The 21007-nt window shown below is 36.5% G+C and overlaps 2 protein-coding genes across 3 annotated transcripts; one reads left to right on the top strand and one right to left on the bottom strand.

The window, feature by feature from the left end:
• Positions 1-817: 817 nt before the first annotated feature.
• Positions 818-4364, bottom strand: LOC116290991 (uncharacterized). Of its 2 annotated transcripts, none has more exons than XM_031698111.2 (3): positions 4274-4364; positions 3219-3539; positions 818-2571 (listed from the first exon to the last, which is right to left on the bottom strand). In XM_031698111.2, the coding sequence occupies exons 1-3, from the start codon at positions 4317-4319 to the stop codon at positions 1283-1285; spliced, it is 1656 nt and encodes a 551-aa protein (XP_031553971.2). In that variant the 5' UTR covers positions 4320-4364; the 3' UTR covers positions 818-1282. The 2 variants fall into 2 exon arrangements, with proteins under 2 accessions (XP_031553971.2, XP_031553972.2); XM_031698112.2 differs by having other exon boundaries at positions 4278-4344.
• A 1942-nt stretch (positions 4365-6306) lies between these two features.
• LOC116290989 (signal peptide peptidase-like 2B) lies at positions 6307-19818 on the top strand. The gene is made up of 12 exons (XM_089027770.1): positions 6307-6376; positions 6462-6590; positions 10271-10450; positions 10736-10828; positions 11554-11696; positions 12106-12359; positions 13078-13201; positions 13753-13943; positions 14632-14751; positions 15691-15771; positions 16485-16639; positions 18291-19818. The coding sequence occupies exons 1-12, from the start codon at positions 6326-6328 to the stop codon at positions 18429-18431; spliced, it is 1662 nt and encodes a 553-aa protein (XP_088883896.1). The 5' UTR covers positions 6307-6325; the 3' UTR covers positions 18432-19818.
• Positions 19819-21007: the final 1189 nt, after the last annotated feature.

Genomic DNA, 21007 nt, shown 5'->3' on the forward strand with positions numbered 1-21007 from the left:
CTTGTTCTTTAGTAGTGATTTCTAGTCATTTTAGCGATGGTTTAAAAATCTTCGTTTCCCCTCTATAGAAGAAGACAAGGAAGGAGACTTCTGTCCCTAGATCGAGTCGACCTACTCATGATCGGAGCAGAATTTTCGACATTAAATCGCGTTCTCCGGCTTTCTAACTTCGCAGAGCAACGAAGGGATAAATTTCCAATTCTATGAAACACACAATATCCCTAGAAGTCCACTTACAGAGGCCAGCAGCTAGGAGAAAAATTTTAAACTCCCTCATAAAATGGCCGTTAAAATACGAGGGAAGAAAAAGTTGGACCCATCGACCGTGGTGACCTGGGTTTCAATGACAAAATCACCCGTTTAAAGTTCTTATAATTTTAAGGTAAATTTTAAACATTTTTTCGTAAGTCAATACATTTTCTGTGAGACCAAAACTCTTGATGATCTGTACACGCAAAAATAACTTGGAATAAACTGTTAATCAGTATTGTACAGATAAAAGCAGGTATAGTATAAATTCAATTAAGAAACCTTTCAATTTGGGACAGTTTTTTGATTGGTTACCTCCCAAAGGACGCAAGGCATTATGGGGATGTGAAAGTAGAGAATTTTCTTACTATTCTCATGAGGGAATAGTTACACATTTAAATAAGAAAGAAAATTCGCGAAGAATCTTGGTAGTGGCTTTACTGTCGTAGTAAAATGGAAAAATAACCGTTAAAACGAAACCAGGAACCTTCTCAATGATTTAACCACTATCTGAAGCAATTTGAAATATAAACAAAAAATACCAACGTGAAAAAAAATTTGAAAAGTATTCATAGAATTGCTTTTTCTTTTGAACCCTGAAGTCCATTTTCCGTACGAGTGACGTCACAAATAAAAGCCATTTAGTTTTTGTGATACTCAAGAAGTTATTATTATTATTATTATTATTGTTATTATTATTATTAATTTTGTGGCATACTTGACGTCATAGCCGCCATGTTGGTTGACTTGAACGAAAGATTTGGTCTTGGTTTCTTGTTATGTCAACCAACATGGCTGCCATGTCTTTTCGTGCTTTTATATTTTATAGCTGTAAATTTAGTAGGAGAATAAATAAATAAATAAAAGGTAACTTAACAATATAAATACAGGTCATGGGTTTAGGGACTGTTTATTCTTACGGACATCGGAGAAAATACATTTTTACTTACAACACAAAATCCCTGCCCGTAAAAAATGAACAGTCTCTTGACTCCCATGACACGCTGGATAATTTTAAGTTCAGAAGAAAACTTTAACTAGAATCATTGTTCAATATGTCACTGTGTAGGGCCGTATTATCCATGTGTGCAGCCCGTTCGTGGCTCTTCAGGTAATCTAAGCGCGAGAAATCCTTCTTACAGAACTCACACTTGTAAGGTTTAATCCCTGTATGGATTCTTAAATGTGTCTGTAAGTTACTGACTCGGGTAAAAGCTTTACCGCAGTGCTCACACGTGTATGGCTTCACCCCTGTGTGAATTCGCTCGTGATTTTTTAGATGATCTTGCCGCGCAAATGCTTTATCACAGAACGAACATCCAAATGGTTTGACACCTGTATGGATACGTTCATGATTTCTAAGATGGTCGGCACGAGCGAATCTCTTTCCACAGTAAGTACAGTTGTAAGGTTTACTAGTCACATGTGTGAGCTTGTGGCTCTTAAATTCATTATAAGATTGAAATACTACGTCGCAAATATTACAGTTATACTCCCTTGCAGCTGTATGGGTGCGTTCATGGAGGCTTAGACGAGTGCCATTTGAGAATGTTTTGTTACATTGTTTACACTGGAACGGCTTTGTGCTCGTATGTATGCGAACATGATTCTTAAGATGGTCATTTCGTGAAAACGCCTTCGAGCAATGATCACATTTATAAGGCTTTATGCCTGTATGGATTCGAACATGAGTATCTAAGTTACTCTGCCGTCTAAATGATTTGCTGCAGTGTGAGCATTTGAATGGTTTGAAATTCTCATGAGAACGTTGATGCCTCAAAAGTTGCTCTTCATTGGGATACTCTTCGTTACACGAAGCGCACTTCAAAACACGCAAGGCCACGCATTTGTGAGTTTGAAATTCTCTTTCATTCGTGAACGTCTTATGGCAGTGAATACAAAGCTTTGAGTCCTTATTAACGTGGACTCTTTCATGAATGATGCGTGAGATCAGAACAGCAAACCTGTTTTCACAATAACCACATTTGTATGGTTTAAGCTTCTCGTCTCCACAGTGGTGATACGCCAATTGATACTGAGCATTAAATGCCTTGTTGCATTTGTCACATACATAAGCCTTGTATTTGGAATGGATTCTTAAATGTCCAAATAAGGAGCCCCTCAATGAAAGCTTCTTGTTACATACTGGGCATTCATTAGTGTCCTTGGTACAATGTGTTTTTAAATGGTCATCCAAGTCCTTGCTTGATTGGCATCTTATACTACACAGAGAGCACGTTGATGGAAATTCTTCCTTATCGTCAGCATAATCATATTCATGTGGATGGTTGGAGAATGAAGTAGGTAAAGGTTCTGTTTGCCCTGAAATATGGTTAGATGCATCACACATGTTTGCTTATCATCATTATTAGGCAATTTATTTTGTTTTATTTTATCTTACTTATAGCCAACTCTTAGGTTATCAATAGCTAGTGGGTTAAAGAAAAGAGACTACAAAATGTATCGCTGAATAATCTCTTCTCACTCTGGCCGAGAGCCTTTCAGCCAATCCCTGATATCCCATGAACTTGACATGATATATGTAACTGATAGAGTATCTGTAGGTTTTCCTGCAGATGTTACATTTATCATGATAAGTTCACTCAAGGGCACAATAAGGAGACTAAAATCCTTTTGCTATTTTTTTGAAAGCAGAATTTAAATCTTCATTGAACTTACGGTTTACATTAATATTTACCTAGCTGTGAGTCTTCGTAATCACTGAGCCTGAGGTAAATAGCTGTTTTAGTATAATTTTAGACTTGAATAACAGAGAAAAGACAAACGTTTTATAGTTAGTATTACTGCTGTTCTGGCAAACTTTGGAAACCTAATAATCACCGCTCAAGCAGTGAATATACAGTCTCATAAGCACTGGTTGCTTGGCCAAATACAATCTGTAAACTCTATATTCAAGTCTTAAACTATACCAAATCCTAAAAACCTTTGTACATTTTTATCAAACATACCCAAAAATGTCTGCAGCTCTGAAGGTCCTCCAAGAGATGTATTCTTTACAGGATATATTCTGTTTTCTGCATTTCTTTCAGTGTTCTCTGGATAATTAACTTCCATGCTGACTTCCCCTCCGTTTTGATACACAACCGTAACTGACTGATCTAGCTCTACAACAGCTTCATTCTCCAGAGTTGCGTCACTGCTTGCTTCATTATTATACTTCACCGAACATGATGCTTGGCCAAAATTTATAGCAGGACATAAATTAACCTCCATGGTTTTAAATAGTACATTAATTATACATAAAGAGCTTAAGGAAAACTTTTTCCAACCTGCAGTAATTAAAAATAATCAAAGAAAATTTAAAAACAATTTTTTTTGATAAAGATATTTTAAAAATCATTTTTATTATATATATATGTATATATTAATATTTATATATTTTACTATCAAATGAAAGAATGATATGTAAGGAAAATAAGTTGTATGGACGTGTATTTACAAGAAGATTATATCACGTACTGAAGCTAGGTTTTTGTTTGTTTTAAGAATTCTAAATAAGGAATCTCAAGCCTATCAAACAAAGGGAAAATTCGACAATCTGTGTATTTGCATTGGTACTATTAATGTTCCTTATGATTGAGAGAAAATGAGTTTAGTTACAGTTAAGAGAACGTCATACAATTTCTGCCAATTCTGTTATATATACGTTATATAGTTTAGTCACATAAGACTGTTGTAAGACAATGATCTGATTATTATTCATTCATTAAAGAGAAATTCGCGACAGAAAAATGCTCTAAACAAGCATCTTTAGTAAGAAGGTAAAAGAACCAGACGAACACTTACGTTTGAAGAATGTGTATTAACTTATTTATGGCCAAAATTTTTCAATATTTGAGAAGAAAAGCCCGGGATAAAATATCTGAAGAAACTGTCAATAGATAATTCATGATTTAATGTTTGGCCTAGATATACCTCTCATTTTACTTAATATTGATCTCAAGCCCTTAAGACTTCCAGAAAAAAAATCCCACAATGAATATGACAATCGGTCGAGACTCACCTACTTTAAATGGGATGATTTCTTTTGTTTTTCGCTTCACAAACATTCGAAGTCTTTGGGAGAGTCACCGCCATCTTGGAAACCATTCAACTGCTAGAGAAAGACTGGGAAGGGATCTTACAATGATTCCACAGGGAACCCAAAGAAGAAGACGGAAGTGTGTCCCCAACTATTGGCCCGGGTAAAACCTAGTGAATCTACGGTAAATCTCCAAGGGTTATAGATACGATTAAACAACAATAGACTGTGGTTTCCGCTGATATTACGAGATAAAGCCAAATAAATACACCGATCTGGCATTCATTGTTCTACCGCTCTAGCTACTGTTGCTACGTCGTACAAGCATGGGTTTTGATACACCGCATTGAACAGACACCGGTTGCTGAAAATTGAAATGTCTCTAAAGGTACATTAATAAGAAACAAGACGCTCTATAGGCGTTTACTTGGTTGCTTGTACAGGGGCGGATCCAGGGGAGGGGTGCAGAGGGTGCGCACCCCTCCCTGGTTCCACTTTGTGCCCTTACTTCGAAGATAACCAATACTATTTTTTCCCCTTTTGATTTAAAGGTGCACCCCTCCCTGGTTCCACTTTGTGCCCCTACTTCGAAGATAACCAATACTGTTTTTTCCCTTTGATTCTAAGGGTACACCCCTCCCTGGGTTAACTTTGTGCGCAGCACCCCTCCCTGAACAAAATCTTGGATCCGCCCCTTTTGTATCATGCACAGAGGCTTAGTACAGCTGAAGAAGGTTGCAATGTTAGCCAAAAGATAATGGGATGTATCACAGAAAAGAATGATTTCGTTTAACTCGTCTAAGACGATCTTCTCCCTTAAGGTATTCTCTACATAACTTTTGAATAATTGCAGTCTCTGCCCTTTTTTAGCCAATAAAATAAACAATTATGCGTTATGCATGTCACTCTACTTGTGAATTCGATCTTGCGCCATGACGCAACAAGATCAAATATCCCAATGTTCTCAGTCAGAATCACCAATTAATTTTCTTAACTTTTTATCATCCTTTGTTATCAAATCATTTACTGGGGTGGCTGTTTATTTTTCTTGTCAGAAAATGCAGAAACTGCGCAATAGTACCCAGAAGTCTTCACGGCACCATCCACTAGTCCTTTGGAGGATATGAGATCCAAGTGCAGCAAATGTTCTTGTCAGCGAACTTTGCCAGGAAAGATGGGAAATCACAGCTTTACGACCAGCTCTACTTTTCGCGGATCGATATTGCTTACTCATGACTTGATAAAGTCTGATCGAACTCATGCGATCAACAGGCTAAAAAGCAACCGACTAGGAATAAATTTTATTTCACGAGTTATTGTTTAACATTTAAATGTAACAAAAAATGTTTGAAAAAAAAAAAAAAAAAAAAAAAAAAAAGAAAAGAAAAGAAAAAGAAAGGGAAAAGAAAGAAAAGAAAAATCTTATGTGGATAAGGAGGAACGACGAACCCACCAAAAGAAATTCAAAAAATCGACTCCACTTTGCCATACCCCCGAGACATCCGCAGAGCTGAGGCGTCGTATGGACTTCGGACCTGACGGCGATTAAATCCTTCTGCCCTTGGGTGTACGAATTACGCAAGAAAATGTTCTAGCCGAAGCATCAGGGGAGAGACCAGCCGGCCCCCAGACCATATCGGCTAATCCCTTGCATCTCTGCCACGCACGGAATCGGTTGAAAATATAATGTTAAAAAGTCTAGTCTATTCGGTGTATTGCATGCACGGCTATTGTTATGCTGATTCACCTGGAACCGCTCGTCTGGGGAGGGTTAGCACTTGGATGGGTGACCTAAACATCATACCTACTCGCGCTTTTTTGATTTTTCTTTTTTGATTTTTAAAATAATAGAGCGTAGAATAGTGAAACTTTTCTATTTTTGAGTAACCTATTCCTGTCTTCAAAAATCCGTCAAATTGAAATATAGCAGAGGAAATTAAATCCTTGTGGGAAAATGAAACTTCCTATAAAAGTGTCTGTCTGTCTGTCCAGCATTCGTATCCCATGACGTCATCGAATCCAGCAAGATCCAAGATGGCGGCCAGTCTTGTGATCGTTTTTCTCATCTTCACCTTGGTTTTTCAGGTAAATATCACATCTTATCACTCGAAAAAAACAAGGAAGATGAATATAGAATAATAATACATGTAACTATGTGGTTATGGTTTAGAGTTCAGGCCAAGTGGTACAAGAATATGGTATTTTACACGCGAAATCCTCCAGTGGTTCAAATCAAGATTTCTGTGTGATGTTCAACCCTCGATGGGGAAATCCATGGCCGACAGATCTCAAAAATACGGTAATATAGCGTCTATATTCCTAATATTGGTGCCATTTAGCCGATATAATAGTAATATTCGAGGTTATTTGGCCCTGTGCACGGTGTTGGTGTACAAAAATGTGGCCATTTTTCTAACGCTAGGTTTTGTTGATTTTCTCAATGAGTATAAAAAAGCTATTAATAAAATTTCACACAAAGAAAATATAGTTCATGTGCACCTCAGAAATGAAATTTTAGCTCATAAAACCTGAAGTGAAAGAATTTAGAGAAGTAAATAAATTATGTGTCGAATAATTGTCGAAAATTGCCGCAAATTACCAAAGATCAAAAATGCTTTTTTTAAAGAAAAAAATTTTGATTTCCAATTTACTTTAAAATTTCAATATTTTCCAGGTGCACATAAAATTCGCTACAATTTTTGAGTTTTTCAGTTATCTGAGATTTGTAGTTCCTAAGAAAAGTTAAAAAGACTAGCGTTAGAATTGGTTAAAAAATAGCGAGAAAAGTCTTACGGCGCTAAAACGCGCCTTTCGCGCCCAAACGTCGTGCCTATGTGTGGTTTATATCGTGCCTATCGCGCCTCATTTTCTGCTTCATGTTGCACGATATAGTGCTAATCGTGCGTTACCATCGCGCTCATCGTGCCTAAATCGCGCTGATCGTGCCTGAATCGCGCTCATCGTGCCTGAATCGCGCTCATCGTCCCTAAATCGCGTCTCTGATCTTCTCTTCAAAATAGAGCCGATAAATATTGTACAAGTTTATTCAACATCTTGCAATATTTTCCCCAAAACGTGAGAAAGCGTGTATCTTTACTTTGAAGTGAGCCGATCGTCTGATCCTAAAATTATCGAGTACATATTTTAGGCAATTCAAAATCATAATTTCATGTGTTCCTATATTCCGATCCTTGGGACATGATTATCCACTTTATTTATGTTTTACTCATGATCGATGGATAAATAAAAGAAAAAAAGGAGATCGTCTTCTCGATAAAAAGCTTCCAAACTCAAGTACCACTGCAATTTTACGGCTCTATCATTTCTCGCTTTGTGATTGGTCGACCGTAATGTAAACAAATGCAAGCAAACCATCTAATAATCTCTTGGCTGTTGCAATTGTTTTTATTTTAGGAGCTCAGATAGGTAGATAGTTGTGGTACAGCGTAGAAGACAACTTTTTCAAATAATAGGCCCTTTGCAGCTCGTCGGAATGCAGCTCATTTTGCTTGCCCTCCAAAATGAGCTGCATTCCGACGAGCTGCAAAGGGCCTGTAATCTTTGTAAATATATTGATTCGGGCATATAGTTGTATTATAATATTAAATACGAGAAGCCATTTTCTGTGCATAATTTATTTGTTTGATATTTCGATCACTCTCCAGTGATCATCATCAGACTGGATTATAATTCAAAGTTCAGAGTCTTCTACTGTAATATAATGACTTGAACTTTGAATTATAATTCAGTCTGATGATGATCAACTGGAGAGTGATCGAAATATCAAACAAATAAATTATGCACAGAAAATGGCTTCTCGTGTTTAATATCATAATACTGTAATCTTCCCTTGAACAGGAAAGTAAATAAATTGTATGTTATATCATCGATTTTTTCGATTGTTGCCACGTGAAGCTTATACACGAACAACAAATCACGCCTGTTGTCAGCATCGCGATCGTGTTCACCGGCTTCTCAAACGTTATCAATACAAAGTTAATGTCTTGTAACTATAATAAACATATATTTTCAAAATAAATTGTGTAAAAATTTTGTTTGGAGGAAGTTAGTTTCTTTTGTACTAAAAAAATTCGTTCAATCACGGGCGCTCAAAACAATAGACAAACGCTTTCAATTTGCCTTGTTAACCACATAGAACTTTAATAATTAAACTAAGGAAGGCTTTCATGATAAGAAAATCAGACATTGAATAAAATAAAAATAAAAAACATGTGCTAACTTTGAAAGTTATGGCTTAATCAATGAGCTAGGTGGATAGTTTAAACAATATCACAATAAACACCTTTCTTTATTCCTTGCCGAAAGCTAGCTACAATTGTAGCGTAGTTCGTATTAGATTGGCGGACCCTTACATAAAAGTAAAATCGGCTTAATTTTTTTTTTGCAATGAATAGAAATTACAGAATTTTATACGACAGGCTCCAAAGAAAGATAACTATTACATTTCCAGACACTAAGAGCGTGGATTTGAGGCGCGATATCAAGGCACGAAAGGCACGATTTGAGGCGCGATATCAAGGCACGAAAGGCACGATTTGAGGCGCGATATCAAGGCACGAAAGGCGCGATTTGAGGCGCGATATCAAGGCACGAAAGGCGCGATTTCAGGCACGATACCAAGGCACGAAAGGCGCGATTTCAGGCACCAAGGGCACGATTTACCGTACGTGATGATCACAAAAATTTCGAGTGTCCAATTGAACATCCCGATTTTTCGTGGAGGCAGTCGAGGTTTTTCCTTCTTATCTTATGGTTTAACTTATTTGTGTTACACTGGAGCAGTCGAAACCTTGATAATGTAGCTTCTCTTTTTTGTAAAATATAAGTTGTTCGGGGATAAAATGAGTGAGATACGGCAAAAACCAAACTCTTTTGTGACTAAAAATTTGCAAGCATCGTCTGTACACCAACACCGTGCACAGGGCCATTTAGAATAATAATCTGTTTTGTTTATTTCTAATTGCTGTTGATCTTGGCTGTTCTGATCAACAAATCAAACGATACACCGAGCAATCTGTTTAGATTTAACAGATCAACTGTTAATGAATCTCTTAGTAAGTGCTTGATATGTTAAGGCTTTAGATTGATCTATTTGCTATAAATGATCGCCATGGGTATGATCAGCTTCTTGGTAGATATTTTTGTTGTAACAATAATTTCAAGATTTTTTTTTTTTCAAATTAAGCTTGAATTTATATAATTTTAGCTTAATTATTTTATTTATTGCTATTTAATTAATATCTGGCAAGTTCCAGGGGGCGGAAGCAATAACCTGAAACAACCTCTTGGCTGAGATCAAACCCTGAAACAACCTCTGCCAGGCTGATCTAAGTCAGGGCACGGCTAACTCACAGATTGAACCCTGAAACAACCTCTGGGCTGATCTAAGTCAGGGCATGGCTAACTCACAGATGAAACCTTAAAACAACTTCTGGTCTGATCTAAGCCAGGGCACGGCTAACTCACAGATTGAACCCTGAAACAACCTCTGGGCTGATCTAAGTCAGGGCATGGCTAATTCACAGATAGAACCCTGAAACAACTTCTGGGCTGACCTAAGTCAGGGCACGGCTAGCTCACAGAACAAACCCTGAAACAACCTCTGGGCTGATCTATGTCAGGCCATGGCTAACTCACAGAACAAACCCTGAAACAACCTCTGGGCTTATCTAAGTTGGGGCATGACTAACTCACAGATCGAATCAAAATTAGAGTGTAAGGTTTTGCAGAGGGAGGAAGACTGAAGAATCTGAAGACAAACGAGAAACCCTCGAATCAAGGGAGAGATCTAAGAAACTCTACTCACATGTAATGCCAAATCTGGAATTCAAACTCAAGATCCCAGAGAAGAGAAGTGATTACACTACCGTTTACACCCCTCCTGATCGCAAGTACTCATAAAGAAGTGTAACATAGTGTACAGTAAACCATAATTGTATTGTATATCTATTATTACAGCCAGCACATTCGTTAGTATGGGCAGATCCTCCATTACTCTGTACCAAGTCCACTCCACCCAACCCAAAATATGAAGATAAAGCAGTTGCTGCTTATAGAGGAAACTGTTCTTTCTATGAGAAGGGAATGAATGCAGGAAAAGCAGTGGAGGTCATTGTAATTAATGATCAAAACACTCTTGTAAGTGACTATCATGACGGATCTTATTTTCTCTTTTCGTGATTTGAATTACACGTATGTCCAATTCACCTGTAATGCATTTGAGAAAACATTAAATATATGGGATTGAATTAAATTTAATCAAAACATGTTAATTTTCAAGGGAATAAAATTAAACTCTAAGTTATAGACTGATTGCAATATAATGGCCACCATAACATTGATAGTATGTTTGTAATGTCTATTTTATTTATCAAGTCAGTATGTTGTAGACATTCATTACCTTAAAAAATATGTTTCTATCAGTTTGTTCCGGCTGGAAATGAGTCTGCAGGAGAGTATGACAATCTACATATACCAATAGTAGTAATGAAGAGAGATGACGGCACACTCATAAAGGTATTATGATAAAGGACTAAATGTCAAAACTGTACTATAGTTACAGTGTACAGGCTTTATTACATACCAGTGCTGGACCTTATCTTTGAATCATCTCTGGCCCTTGGGATAGTAGAGCTGAGAAGTTACTAGCCAAAGGATTATCCTTAGTAGTACAGTTTATTAATTAATTGTATCATCACTACATATATAATCCCATATAAGCAACTATCGTTGTATAATAATTTGATTGATGTTTTTCTGTTAACTGTGTTACTGTGATTCCAAGTCACACATGACCAACTATACCTTCATGATCACAAACAAAAAATTGAATTTGGGTGGACGTCAATCAAAAGGGATTTCTATCGTTTCTATTGGTTTCTACACCAGGACTGATGTGAATACTCACGTGAACATGTGCAAATGTGCAAAAATCGTTGTCCTTATCTCATGCTTCTTGTAGCTGTGAATTTCTCACTCCAGGCTCCGGATTCCGGCTCCGAATCTTAACGCTTGATGGCAAAGCTATCGCTATGGCTATGATTTGAGTTTCTTCAAGATAGGATAAGTCAATACTGATAGTTTGCAGTTAAACGTTTGAAATTCGGAGTCGGAATCCTTAGATATGTTTAAGAAACCCTTTTGATTGACGTCCAACCAAAACTCAATTTTTCGTTTGTGATTTGGTCTCACTTGGTCGCGTGTGACTGGGAATCACAGTAACTGTACTGTACTTATTTCAGAACCTTGGTAAAGGTGTCAAAGTACAGCTCTACCAACCACCTGGCCAGGCTATCGATGGTAATATAGCAGTACTCTGGATACTGGCTGTTGGTACAGTGGTTATGGGGGCGTATTGGACTGGCATTGCTAATAAAGCTATTGTGTACGTAAAGTAGAGATCCACAAAGGATTAATCATATTTTTGTTCTAATGAAATCTCCATTACCTAGCAGGCTCTACTCAATCTAAATATTGATTCCATTTATAAAATGTTGAATACTAGTGTAGCGTAGCGGTGTGAGCGCTCACCTCTCATCAATGCGACCCGAGTTCGAGTCCTGCCGGGAACGGTGTTGTATATGAGTAGAGTTGTTAGTTGGTTCTCTTCTAACCTGTGCTTCGAGGGCTTTCTGGGTTCTCTGGTTTTCCTCCCTCCGCAAAAATCAACTCCTAAATTCCAATTTGATTATGGAATGAGGGCCATAGGTTTGTTAGCCACTGGCTATTAAGTGCTACCCTCATGAAAAAAGGACATTATAATACTAATGAATAACATAACCTATTCATTTCAGATCAAGACATCTGCGAAGACAAAATGCATGCGAAGATGGTGTTGAAGGTGGTGATGTCGATGATGATGAATCTGGGTCCATCCAAGTAACACCATTAATGGTCCTAGTGTTCGTACTCCTGATATGTGGTCTTCTGCTCCTGCTATTTTATTTCTACAAGTACTTAGTCGTGGTGATAATAGTATTGTTTGTCCTGGCATCATGTAATGGACTGTTTGAGTGTTTAACTCCCATCGTCCTACGCCTTCCATTAGGTAAGTTGTAGACCAAAGTATGATTGGCCATAATTTAATCATAAAGCAAGCATTGTTTGTCAGTCACTCATACACAAGGGCTTGGTCGTATGAAGGGTGGATAGTGCTATCTGAGGGATAAATCCTATTACGTGGGTAAATTTATTGATGGATAACAGCATCGTCTTATCAACTCGAGAAGGATTTATCCTTTGAATAGCACTATGGCTATTCAAAGTTCCAGTTCCTGATCTAAGTCAAGGCACAGCTACATGTACAGTAATTCACAGATCCAACCCTGGAACGACCTCTGGGTTAATCTAAGCCAGGGCATGGCTAACTCACAGATTGAACCCTGAAACAACCTCTGGGCGGATCTAAGTCAAGGCATGGCTAACTCACAGATCAAACCCTGAAACAACTTCTGGGTTGATCTAAGTCAGGGCATGGCTAACTCACAGATTGAATTGAAATTTAGCTGGATTGGTTTTGTGAAAGAAGGAAATCTGTAATACCCAGAAATCTGGAATACCCAGGAAGACCTCCTTGAATCAAGGGAGAAACCTAACAAACTCTACTCACATGTTAAGTACCAGGAATCAAACTGAGACCCTGAGTGCACTACAGTATTGCTACGTCATCCTTGTACCTTACTTATAATGGCCAGTATTTGAAATGGTATGCTAAAAGATAAGTAATGGAGTTCAATTTTAGTTATGTTCTTGTTTCACTATTCCAGGAAGCTGCAAAGTGCTGCCAAATAAACTACCAATATTCAAACATGAACCCCAAGTCAGGCTTATTGTTCTTGCCTTGTTTTGTATGGCGATAGCAATATGGTGGGGGAGAGAAAGAAATGCAAGGTTGGTAGTAATGCACTTCTTCTTTTTGGCAATATCTATTAGTTATTATTATTGATTATTAGCAAGAGCTTATTTGTGCTAAGAGCTATAATAATAATAATAATCATCATCATCATCATCGTTATTTGCACTCTTAATATATATTTAACAATACAAAATGGATGATAAATAAATTTGCAAGTTTCAACTAATAAAGAAAGTAAAAAATAGTCAAGGTCACGGCACGTCACGCTTACGGCACTGAGCTTTTCACAGTCACACAAAAACTGCACTATAGTAGTCACACTGTAAGATCAATGCAAAATGCAGCTGAGGTTCACTCTTTCAAATTCTGTACTAATTATATCATTGATTTGATATATACCTACTAGAAATAGCCGACAGGTATGGGTGATTCAGTAGCAATCAAAAATGCAAGACTTTATAGTACAACCTGTTGTCATTTTCATTTTTATGGATAAAGATTCGTATTACATGTTTATTCTATTATCTATTAGCTTTGTTTTTCAATATCTTAAAGGTGTGTTAATATTTCATTTTATTTTTTTTAGTTATGCATGGATCTTACAAGATATCCTTGGCATTGCATTCTGTATCAGTCTGATCAAGAATATTCGTCTACCTAATCTAAAAGTGTGTGTTATTCTGTTGGTTCTTCTGCTAGTCTACGACATCTTCTTTGTGTTCATTACTCCACTGTTCTCTGCCAGCGGCAAGAGTGTCATGGTAGAGGTTGCAACAGGTATTTATTTATTTATTTATTCAGTTTATGTACACGTATCTTGTCTCAGGCTGAGCTCACATGAACTTCGAGTCTTTTCCCAGCCTGTGCAATGTTACTAAATAAAAAAAAAAAAGAATTACGATTTGAAGTTGAATTTTTTGGAAATATGACAACTGGAGATCCCGAAGACATTACACATGCATCAAAGACTTCTCTCAAACTAAACTAGTATTGAAAATGGACAGTCCTAGTTGTATAGAGTGTGTGCAACCATGTGATTCAAAATCCCTTGAGATACGAATAACATTAAAACAGCCACCATCTTGGTCAATCTAAGAAGAGAAGTTGATGAGGAACGCTTTGTTATCGTCAACCAAGATGACGGCTATGACGCAACATACACCTGCTCTACATAGCCAGTGGCTAAAAAATCTGTGGCCCTTGGGATTTAGAAACAGATTTTTGCAAAGAGAGAAAACCAGTGTACCTGGAGAAAAATCTTCAAAACATTGAAGAGAACCAACAAGCAACTACTGTACTCGCATTTGACACTAAGTCTATGACCGAACCCAAGTCACAAAGAAACAAAGTTCATCTCTTAGCTGCAGCTTTTTCATTATATGGCAACTCATTGCACCATGAGGCCTTAACACTGTCCGTCATTCTCATAGTCATTTGGTTGTTCATATTATATCTTTGTTTTTAGGCGGGGATCATAAAGAACAGCTGCCGATGGTGCTCAAAATACCAAGATTGACCAAGTCTGTGTTATCTGTCTGCGTACGACCATATTCATTATTGGGGTTTGGGGATATACTTGTACCAGGTATGTTACTAGTTACTGTCACTAAATCTGTGTTGTCTCTGTCTATATAAGTTAGCTTTTTCTTTATAATCATAATATTATCTATCTTATTTATTTATTCCTTTAACGTTATGTTACCAAGCCCTTAAAACAGACTTGTATAAGCTCTATATAAGCCATATATATTATTATTATTATTATTATTATTATTATTATTATTATTATTATTATTATATAGATTGAAGGATTAACAGTACGACCTTTACCAACCAAGGCCACCTCGACAAATTTTTTACATTAAATTATCCAATAGTGTTTGAGTTGATGTTAACTTATTTTAACTTACATTTTTATTTCATGAGTTAAATGCCTTCACGCTATAATAGTAACACTCAGTTATAGCTCATGTTTCTCTAGGACTTCTCTCTCGCTCTACAGCACTCAGTGTGTTTCTATCACTGACAGTATATATATATGTGCACCATATTCCTACTATTTATATTAAATATATATATATTAATTACTTTTCAGTGGTCAAAAATTAATTCTGAACCAAAGTGAAAAATGTTACGCTACAGTATCTCAGTCTAATTTGAACTATTAGTGGAATTAATAGTTTTTAGTAAAAATACGCAGGTGATTATTGAAAATCTCGCGCGCTGATTAGTCAAGAAACTCACACTATCACACGATAATCACCTCCAGCGATAATCCGCAGCCAGCCGCTTTGTTGCTGTTACCAGAAAAAAATGTCTTTTATCTTTTTTTTTCCTTCTTTTTTTGAAAGAATCACCTGTGTATTTATACTAAAACAATTATTTGCCTCAGCCTCAGTGAATATCCAAGAATATTTACCTCGCCACTCGAAGACTCGAGTCTCGGTAAATATTTCCCCATATTCACTTCGCCTTTGGCGAATAATTGTTAAATAATAATAATAATTTTTGTTGTTGTTGTCAGGTTTATATGTTGGATTTTGTCATTCATTTGATATCATGCAGAAAACTCCTTATAAGATATACTTTGTTGCCACATCAATAGGTAAGACGCTGTACTGTACATGCACGGTTCTAAATTTTAATTTCATTCCAAAGGCTTTGAGATAAGGGGATGGGGGCAACCAACAAAGGACAAGCATTTCGAAAAATTAATGGTGCAATAGTGATTATCCCATTCTACACTACTTCATAGTGGATGGAAAGCCTAACAGGTTTTGCAGCCCACTTGATAAGGCTACTAATAGATCAGATTAGAATTTAGAAATTGATTTTTGTGTCGGGAGGAAAACTGGAGAACCTGGTGAAAAACCCTCAAAGCACATGAGAGAACCATCAAACAACTCTACTCACATTTGATACTGAGTCTGGGAATCAAACCCAGGTTGCCTTGGTGAGAGTTAAGTGCTACCCATGCTTCCCTTCCTTAGTCACAAGATCAGAGGACTGGCACTGATCTCACTCAATGGCTATGGTTTGATCTGTCCAATATTTTATTGCAAGGGTAAATTTTACACCGTGAAAAGATGAAAAAACACGAAGTCTTTTACTCTGAAGAAGGACTGGCGTCCGAAACGTCAGTAAGTTTTATCATCTTTTCATGGTGTATAATTTACCCTTTTATCATTACTGTTTCATTAGAAACACCGACGTAGCTCACACTAGTTTTTAGCTAGTTTTCTCTTCTAAGAAGGGATTAAGTGGATTTATCCTATGTCCTAAGTGTGATTCTAATACATCTGTAATTTTGATTTCTAGCATATGGTGTTGGCCTAATACTAACCTTCGTCGCCCTGTTCCTCATGAAGCAAGGACAACCTGCCCTGTTGTATTTAGTACCATGTGTCCTCACCACTGGAATAGTCATTGGCTGGGTGCGAGGGGAGTTACACAAGTTATGGACTGGCAAAATGGTACTTGCTGCTCGTCATCTTCGACTTGCTCCTCTACTTAACAATCGTCATCCTTCTCATCCTTCTCCTAATCCTACTCCTGTCTAAATCAACTTACTTTACTTTGCATTCCTTTGAACGTTAGTATGCGCAGAATCAAAATATGATGACCAATTTGAATAACTATTGGATGCTTTGTGCGACTATCAACTGACTGGCCTCGTGTTCATGTGACATAAAAGCATTTTCGCATTTACGAGAGGCTAGTCATTCGCGAGTCAGTACAGAACAATAAATATTCAAATTGCTCCCATATTTTGATTTGGGGTATGCTGCACACAAACCATCATTTACTGTGAGGGGAGGGGTTGGGTGATCTTAATAATCCTAATAACCATCATTTACTGTGAGGGGAGGGGTTGGTGATCTTAATAATCCTAATAACCATCATTTACTGTGAGGGGAGGGATTGGTGATCTTAATAATCCTAATAACCATCATTTACTGTGAGGGGAGGGGTTGGTGATCTTAATAATCCTAATAACCATCATTTACTGTGAGGGGAGGGGTTGGGTGTTCTTAAATAATCCTAATAACCATTATTTACTGTGCGGGGAGGGGTGTACATGCATAATAATTATCAGTGGTAGTTTAATGATAAAAGTTACATAAAGCGAAGATTAAGTGCACATGTTACATATATTTATTTAATATTATTTATATATAATAGAGATCTAATGGTAACCAAATTATACCAAATATCACTATACCAAATCAATAAAAGTTGGTTTTCTGATAGAGTACAAACACTAAAAGTGTGCAACACTTTGCACTATTTAGTACTTAATAATGCTAATTAAATGATAGAAAACAATAGGATTAGCATAATTTAGCAGTATTTAGTGGTATTTATGTTGCACACTTATAGTGTTTGTACTCTAGTATCAGCTTTTCAATTCATTGTACAGTATATCAATAGACCAATGATAAGCAAGGTTCAACTCAAGGTTATTGTATTGTAAGCAGTATACTTTTTACTATTCTTCGTTTGCACGTTACGTCATCGTGACCATGTTGGTACCATTTAACAAAAGATTTCTCATTAGCATCCATTGTTAACGGTACCACAATGGCCGCCATGTTTTTGTCTTTTAACTCTCTTGGGAATGCTTGCAACCCATCAATTGTCCTTTGTAAGCCAAATGTTAAGCTAATTAGTCAAATCCAACGAGTGGTCTATCATCAATGCTGCGTTCTGATTGGATGAGCTACTACGAGGCTATGAGTTATAACCTAGTAGTAGCAAAAAGTGCAGGCTTTGAAAACCAAAACATTAAATTTAACTTTAATTTAAAACTTGTTTGCATCTATATATTTGAGCAATTGGTCCTCTCGCCCTCATGGCCTTTGAGTCAATAGCCCAGGGCCAGAACAAATTGCTAAATAGGTTTGTTATTAAGTACTTTTTTTTCTCTTCTCTTTATTCCTATTTTAAAATTTTAACGACTTACAATTCCTTTAAAATTTTCATTGTTGCCACTATTTTTCAAAAATTTCTTTCCATGAATCTTTTTTTCATTTTCTTTTCTTTCATTCTTTTGTTTTCATTTCCTCTTTTCTTTTGTTTGTTTGTGTGTTTTGTTTGCGTGCTTATTTCTTTATTTGAATACAGATCTCAAGAATCCCTGAGGAGTCGACCTTTCCTGTCACATCGGATAGTGAAGATGACATTCTTGACAGAACACAGGAGCGTCATGTTGATTCCTCGCCTGAATCCCCTACGTCAGAGACACAAAGACTCATAGGAAAATAAAGGGTGATTAACATGTAGGGGAAAAGAGGACTAATAAGGGGTAGTGGGTAGGGGAATTGACAATATTATCCATCATGCAAAGAAATCTTTTTGAAGATTTTCCAAATTTGCACAATTTAGTAAGTTCAGTAGGCTTCAGTAAACCATAGATCTACAAATTTTTTCAAAAATTTGTACAATTTCGTTAGATGACTTTTTTATGGATGTAGAGTATGCTAGTGGCGGATCCAGGGGGGTTGAAGGGGTCCATGGAACCCCCTTGAAGGTTTGATATTTTCGGTAATAGAAATATGTCATATAAATTTTAATTAAAAAAATATTAGTAGTTTTGTGTTGGGTCGTGTTATTATAGCTTGGTCCGTTACTAGATAGTAAATTAGGTGATTAGAGCCAATTTTTTTGTCAAACATTGACTAAACAAAAGTGAATTATGCACAGTTTAAGAAACGGAACCCCCCTTTGAAAAATCCTGGATCCGCCACTGTATGCCCTCTATGGAAAATACATTCGAAAACTTTGAAGTTAGTTAAGGAATACTTTGACGTTTCCTTGAGTTCTATTCGAATTATGACTTTAAAAAAATAATATATAATATTTTCTTCAAGGGTTATAGAAACCGTCGAACTCTCCTGTCCAAACGCTTTTCAAAATATAATGTAGGTTGTGTTAATTTTTTGAATTGTCTTGAATTTCGGTTAACTCATGGCCATTCAAGAGAGCTCCAAATGGTCACATTGAACCAAAATTCAAGATGTGATCGAATGTTGTTTTGGCGGTACTAACATTTCCAAGATAAATCCAACTATGCCTTATTCTTTGTGTTTAACATCAAATTTATTAGTTTCAATTTCATTAAAAAAAATCAAAATAAGAAATTTGACATCAAATGCAGAAAACAAGGCATGGATTTTTCGTATACACCTATTTCAGAAACCGTTGTCGGACCAAAAGCCTCAAGCAACAAGCCAAGACCGCAGAGAACGCCGGTACTTTTAGCTGTAATTAGTTTATTTATGGTGCATTTTCATTTATTGACTTCACAAATTGCTCCAAGCAAGGCTGCTTGAGATGATAATTAGTGTAGAGCTATATAGCCACTTGCATGAACCATGAATGAATCAATTATAATTAAAAGTACCGACATTCTTTGGAGCCTTGGCTTGTTACTTGAGGCTCTTGGTGCAACAACGATCTTCGAAATAGGTGTGTATATATATCATTGGGTTACAATGCATACTGCGGTGTGTTAACCATTGACAGGTATTGCATTGATAGTTAGATATTGGGGGTGTGTTATCTACAGGTATTTGAATCAAGATAATATTAACATATTTGTAAATAGGTAGTTACATATATATATCAAATAATAATAAATCTGGATTTTTTAGATCATGCTTAACTTAGATGTCACTCCTAAACAGTGACTCTTCAACAATAGACCCAATTGCTCAGGCTAAGCCTCGATTTTGTGAAGAATATTCACGTGTTCCAGTCAAGGTCCGTCAAGTTTCAAAGTGTACATATTGTTGAAGTTGAGCATTCTTTACTTTACTGTTGGTATTTGCGAGAGACACTGATTCAAGGCTAATAAGCCTGAGTAAATGAGTCTGTAATCAAGAAACACAGTGGTAATTTGGAACTTGAAAAGGGTCTATTTAGAAAATATTAGATTTAAAAAATCAAGGTCTTGGTGTTTTGGAAAAACAGTTTTCCTTGAGTGACAACAAAACAGTGGGTCCTAGTCGAGGTTCGACCTGATGTGTTCATATTGTACATTTACCAGGGTTCATGCTACTTGTTAAACTCCTTGAATTTAATTTACTTTTTCAAGGGCACTTGAAAAGCTCTTGAATTTTTACGATTTTAACGAAACTCCTTGAAAACTCCTCAAATCTTTGCTTTAAGTGTTACTTGCATGGTTCTGAAATAGATCTAGTCAGAAAGATTGGAAAATCTGAAAGTCGGCCGTGTGCAACCAGTGTAAAACCTTGGCATAGTTAGCTGAACATACTCCTTGAAAATTCATTTTTGGGTCCTTGTACACTCCTTGAATAGTCCTTGAATTTTAAGTGGTTACCTCAGCACGAACCCTGTTTACTCTATTCACATCAATTTACATACGTCCAACCTTGGCCCACTGTTTTATGGTCGTAAAAGCGATTAATTTGTGGAAGGTCTATTTAGGAGAGATGTAAATGTTCATTTAATGTAAAGGTAGTGCTTAGACGTGACCTATTACTAACCAACTGTCAAAAATTCATAACCTTGTTGTAAAGCACCTTTGATTGTATCCATGATAACGGGGAAAAAATCCATATTCTCTACTTTCACATCCCCATAATGCCTTGCATTTTTGGGGGGTAACCAATCAAAAAACTGTCCCAAATTGAAAGGTTTCTTAATTGAATTTATACTATACCTGCTTTTACCTGTATAATACTGATATCAGTTTATTCCAAGTTATTTTTGCATGTACAGATCATCAAGAGTTTTGGTCTTACAGAAAATGTATTGACTTACGAAAAAGTTTAAAATCTACCTTAAACGTCTTCAAGCTTCTATATTTTTCAGTTTTT

This window comes from Actinia tenebrosa, unplaced genomic scaffold (genome assembly GCF_029948245.1).
Source record: "Actinia tenebrosa isolate PJP-AT-01 unplaced genomic scaffold, QUT_ActTen_1.0 PGA_scaffold11__36_contigs__length_13525064, whole genome shotgun sequence".
NCBI classification, from domain to species: domain Eukaryota; kingdom Metazoa; phylum Cnidaria; class Anthozoa; order Actiniaria; family Actiniidae; genus Actinia; species Actinia tenebrosa.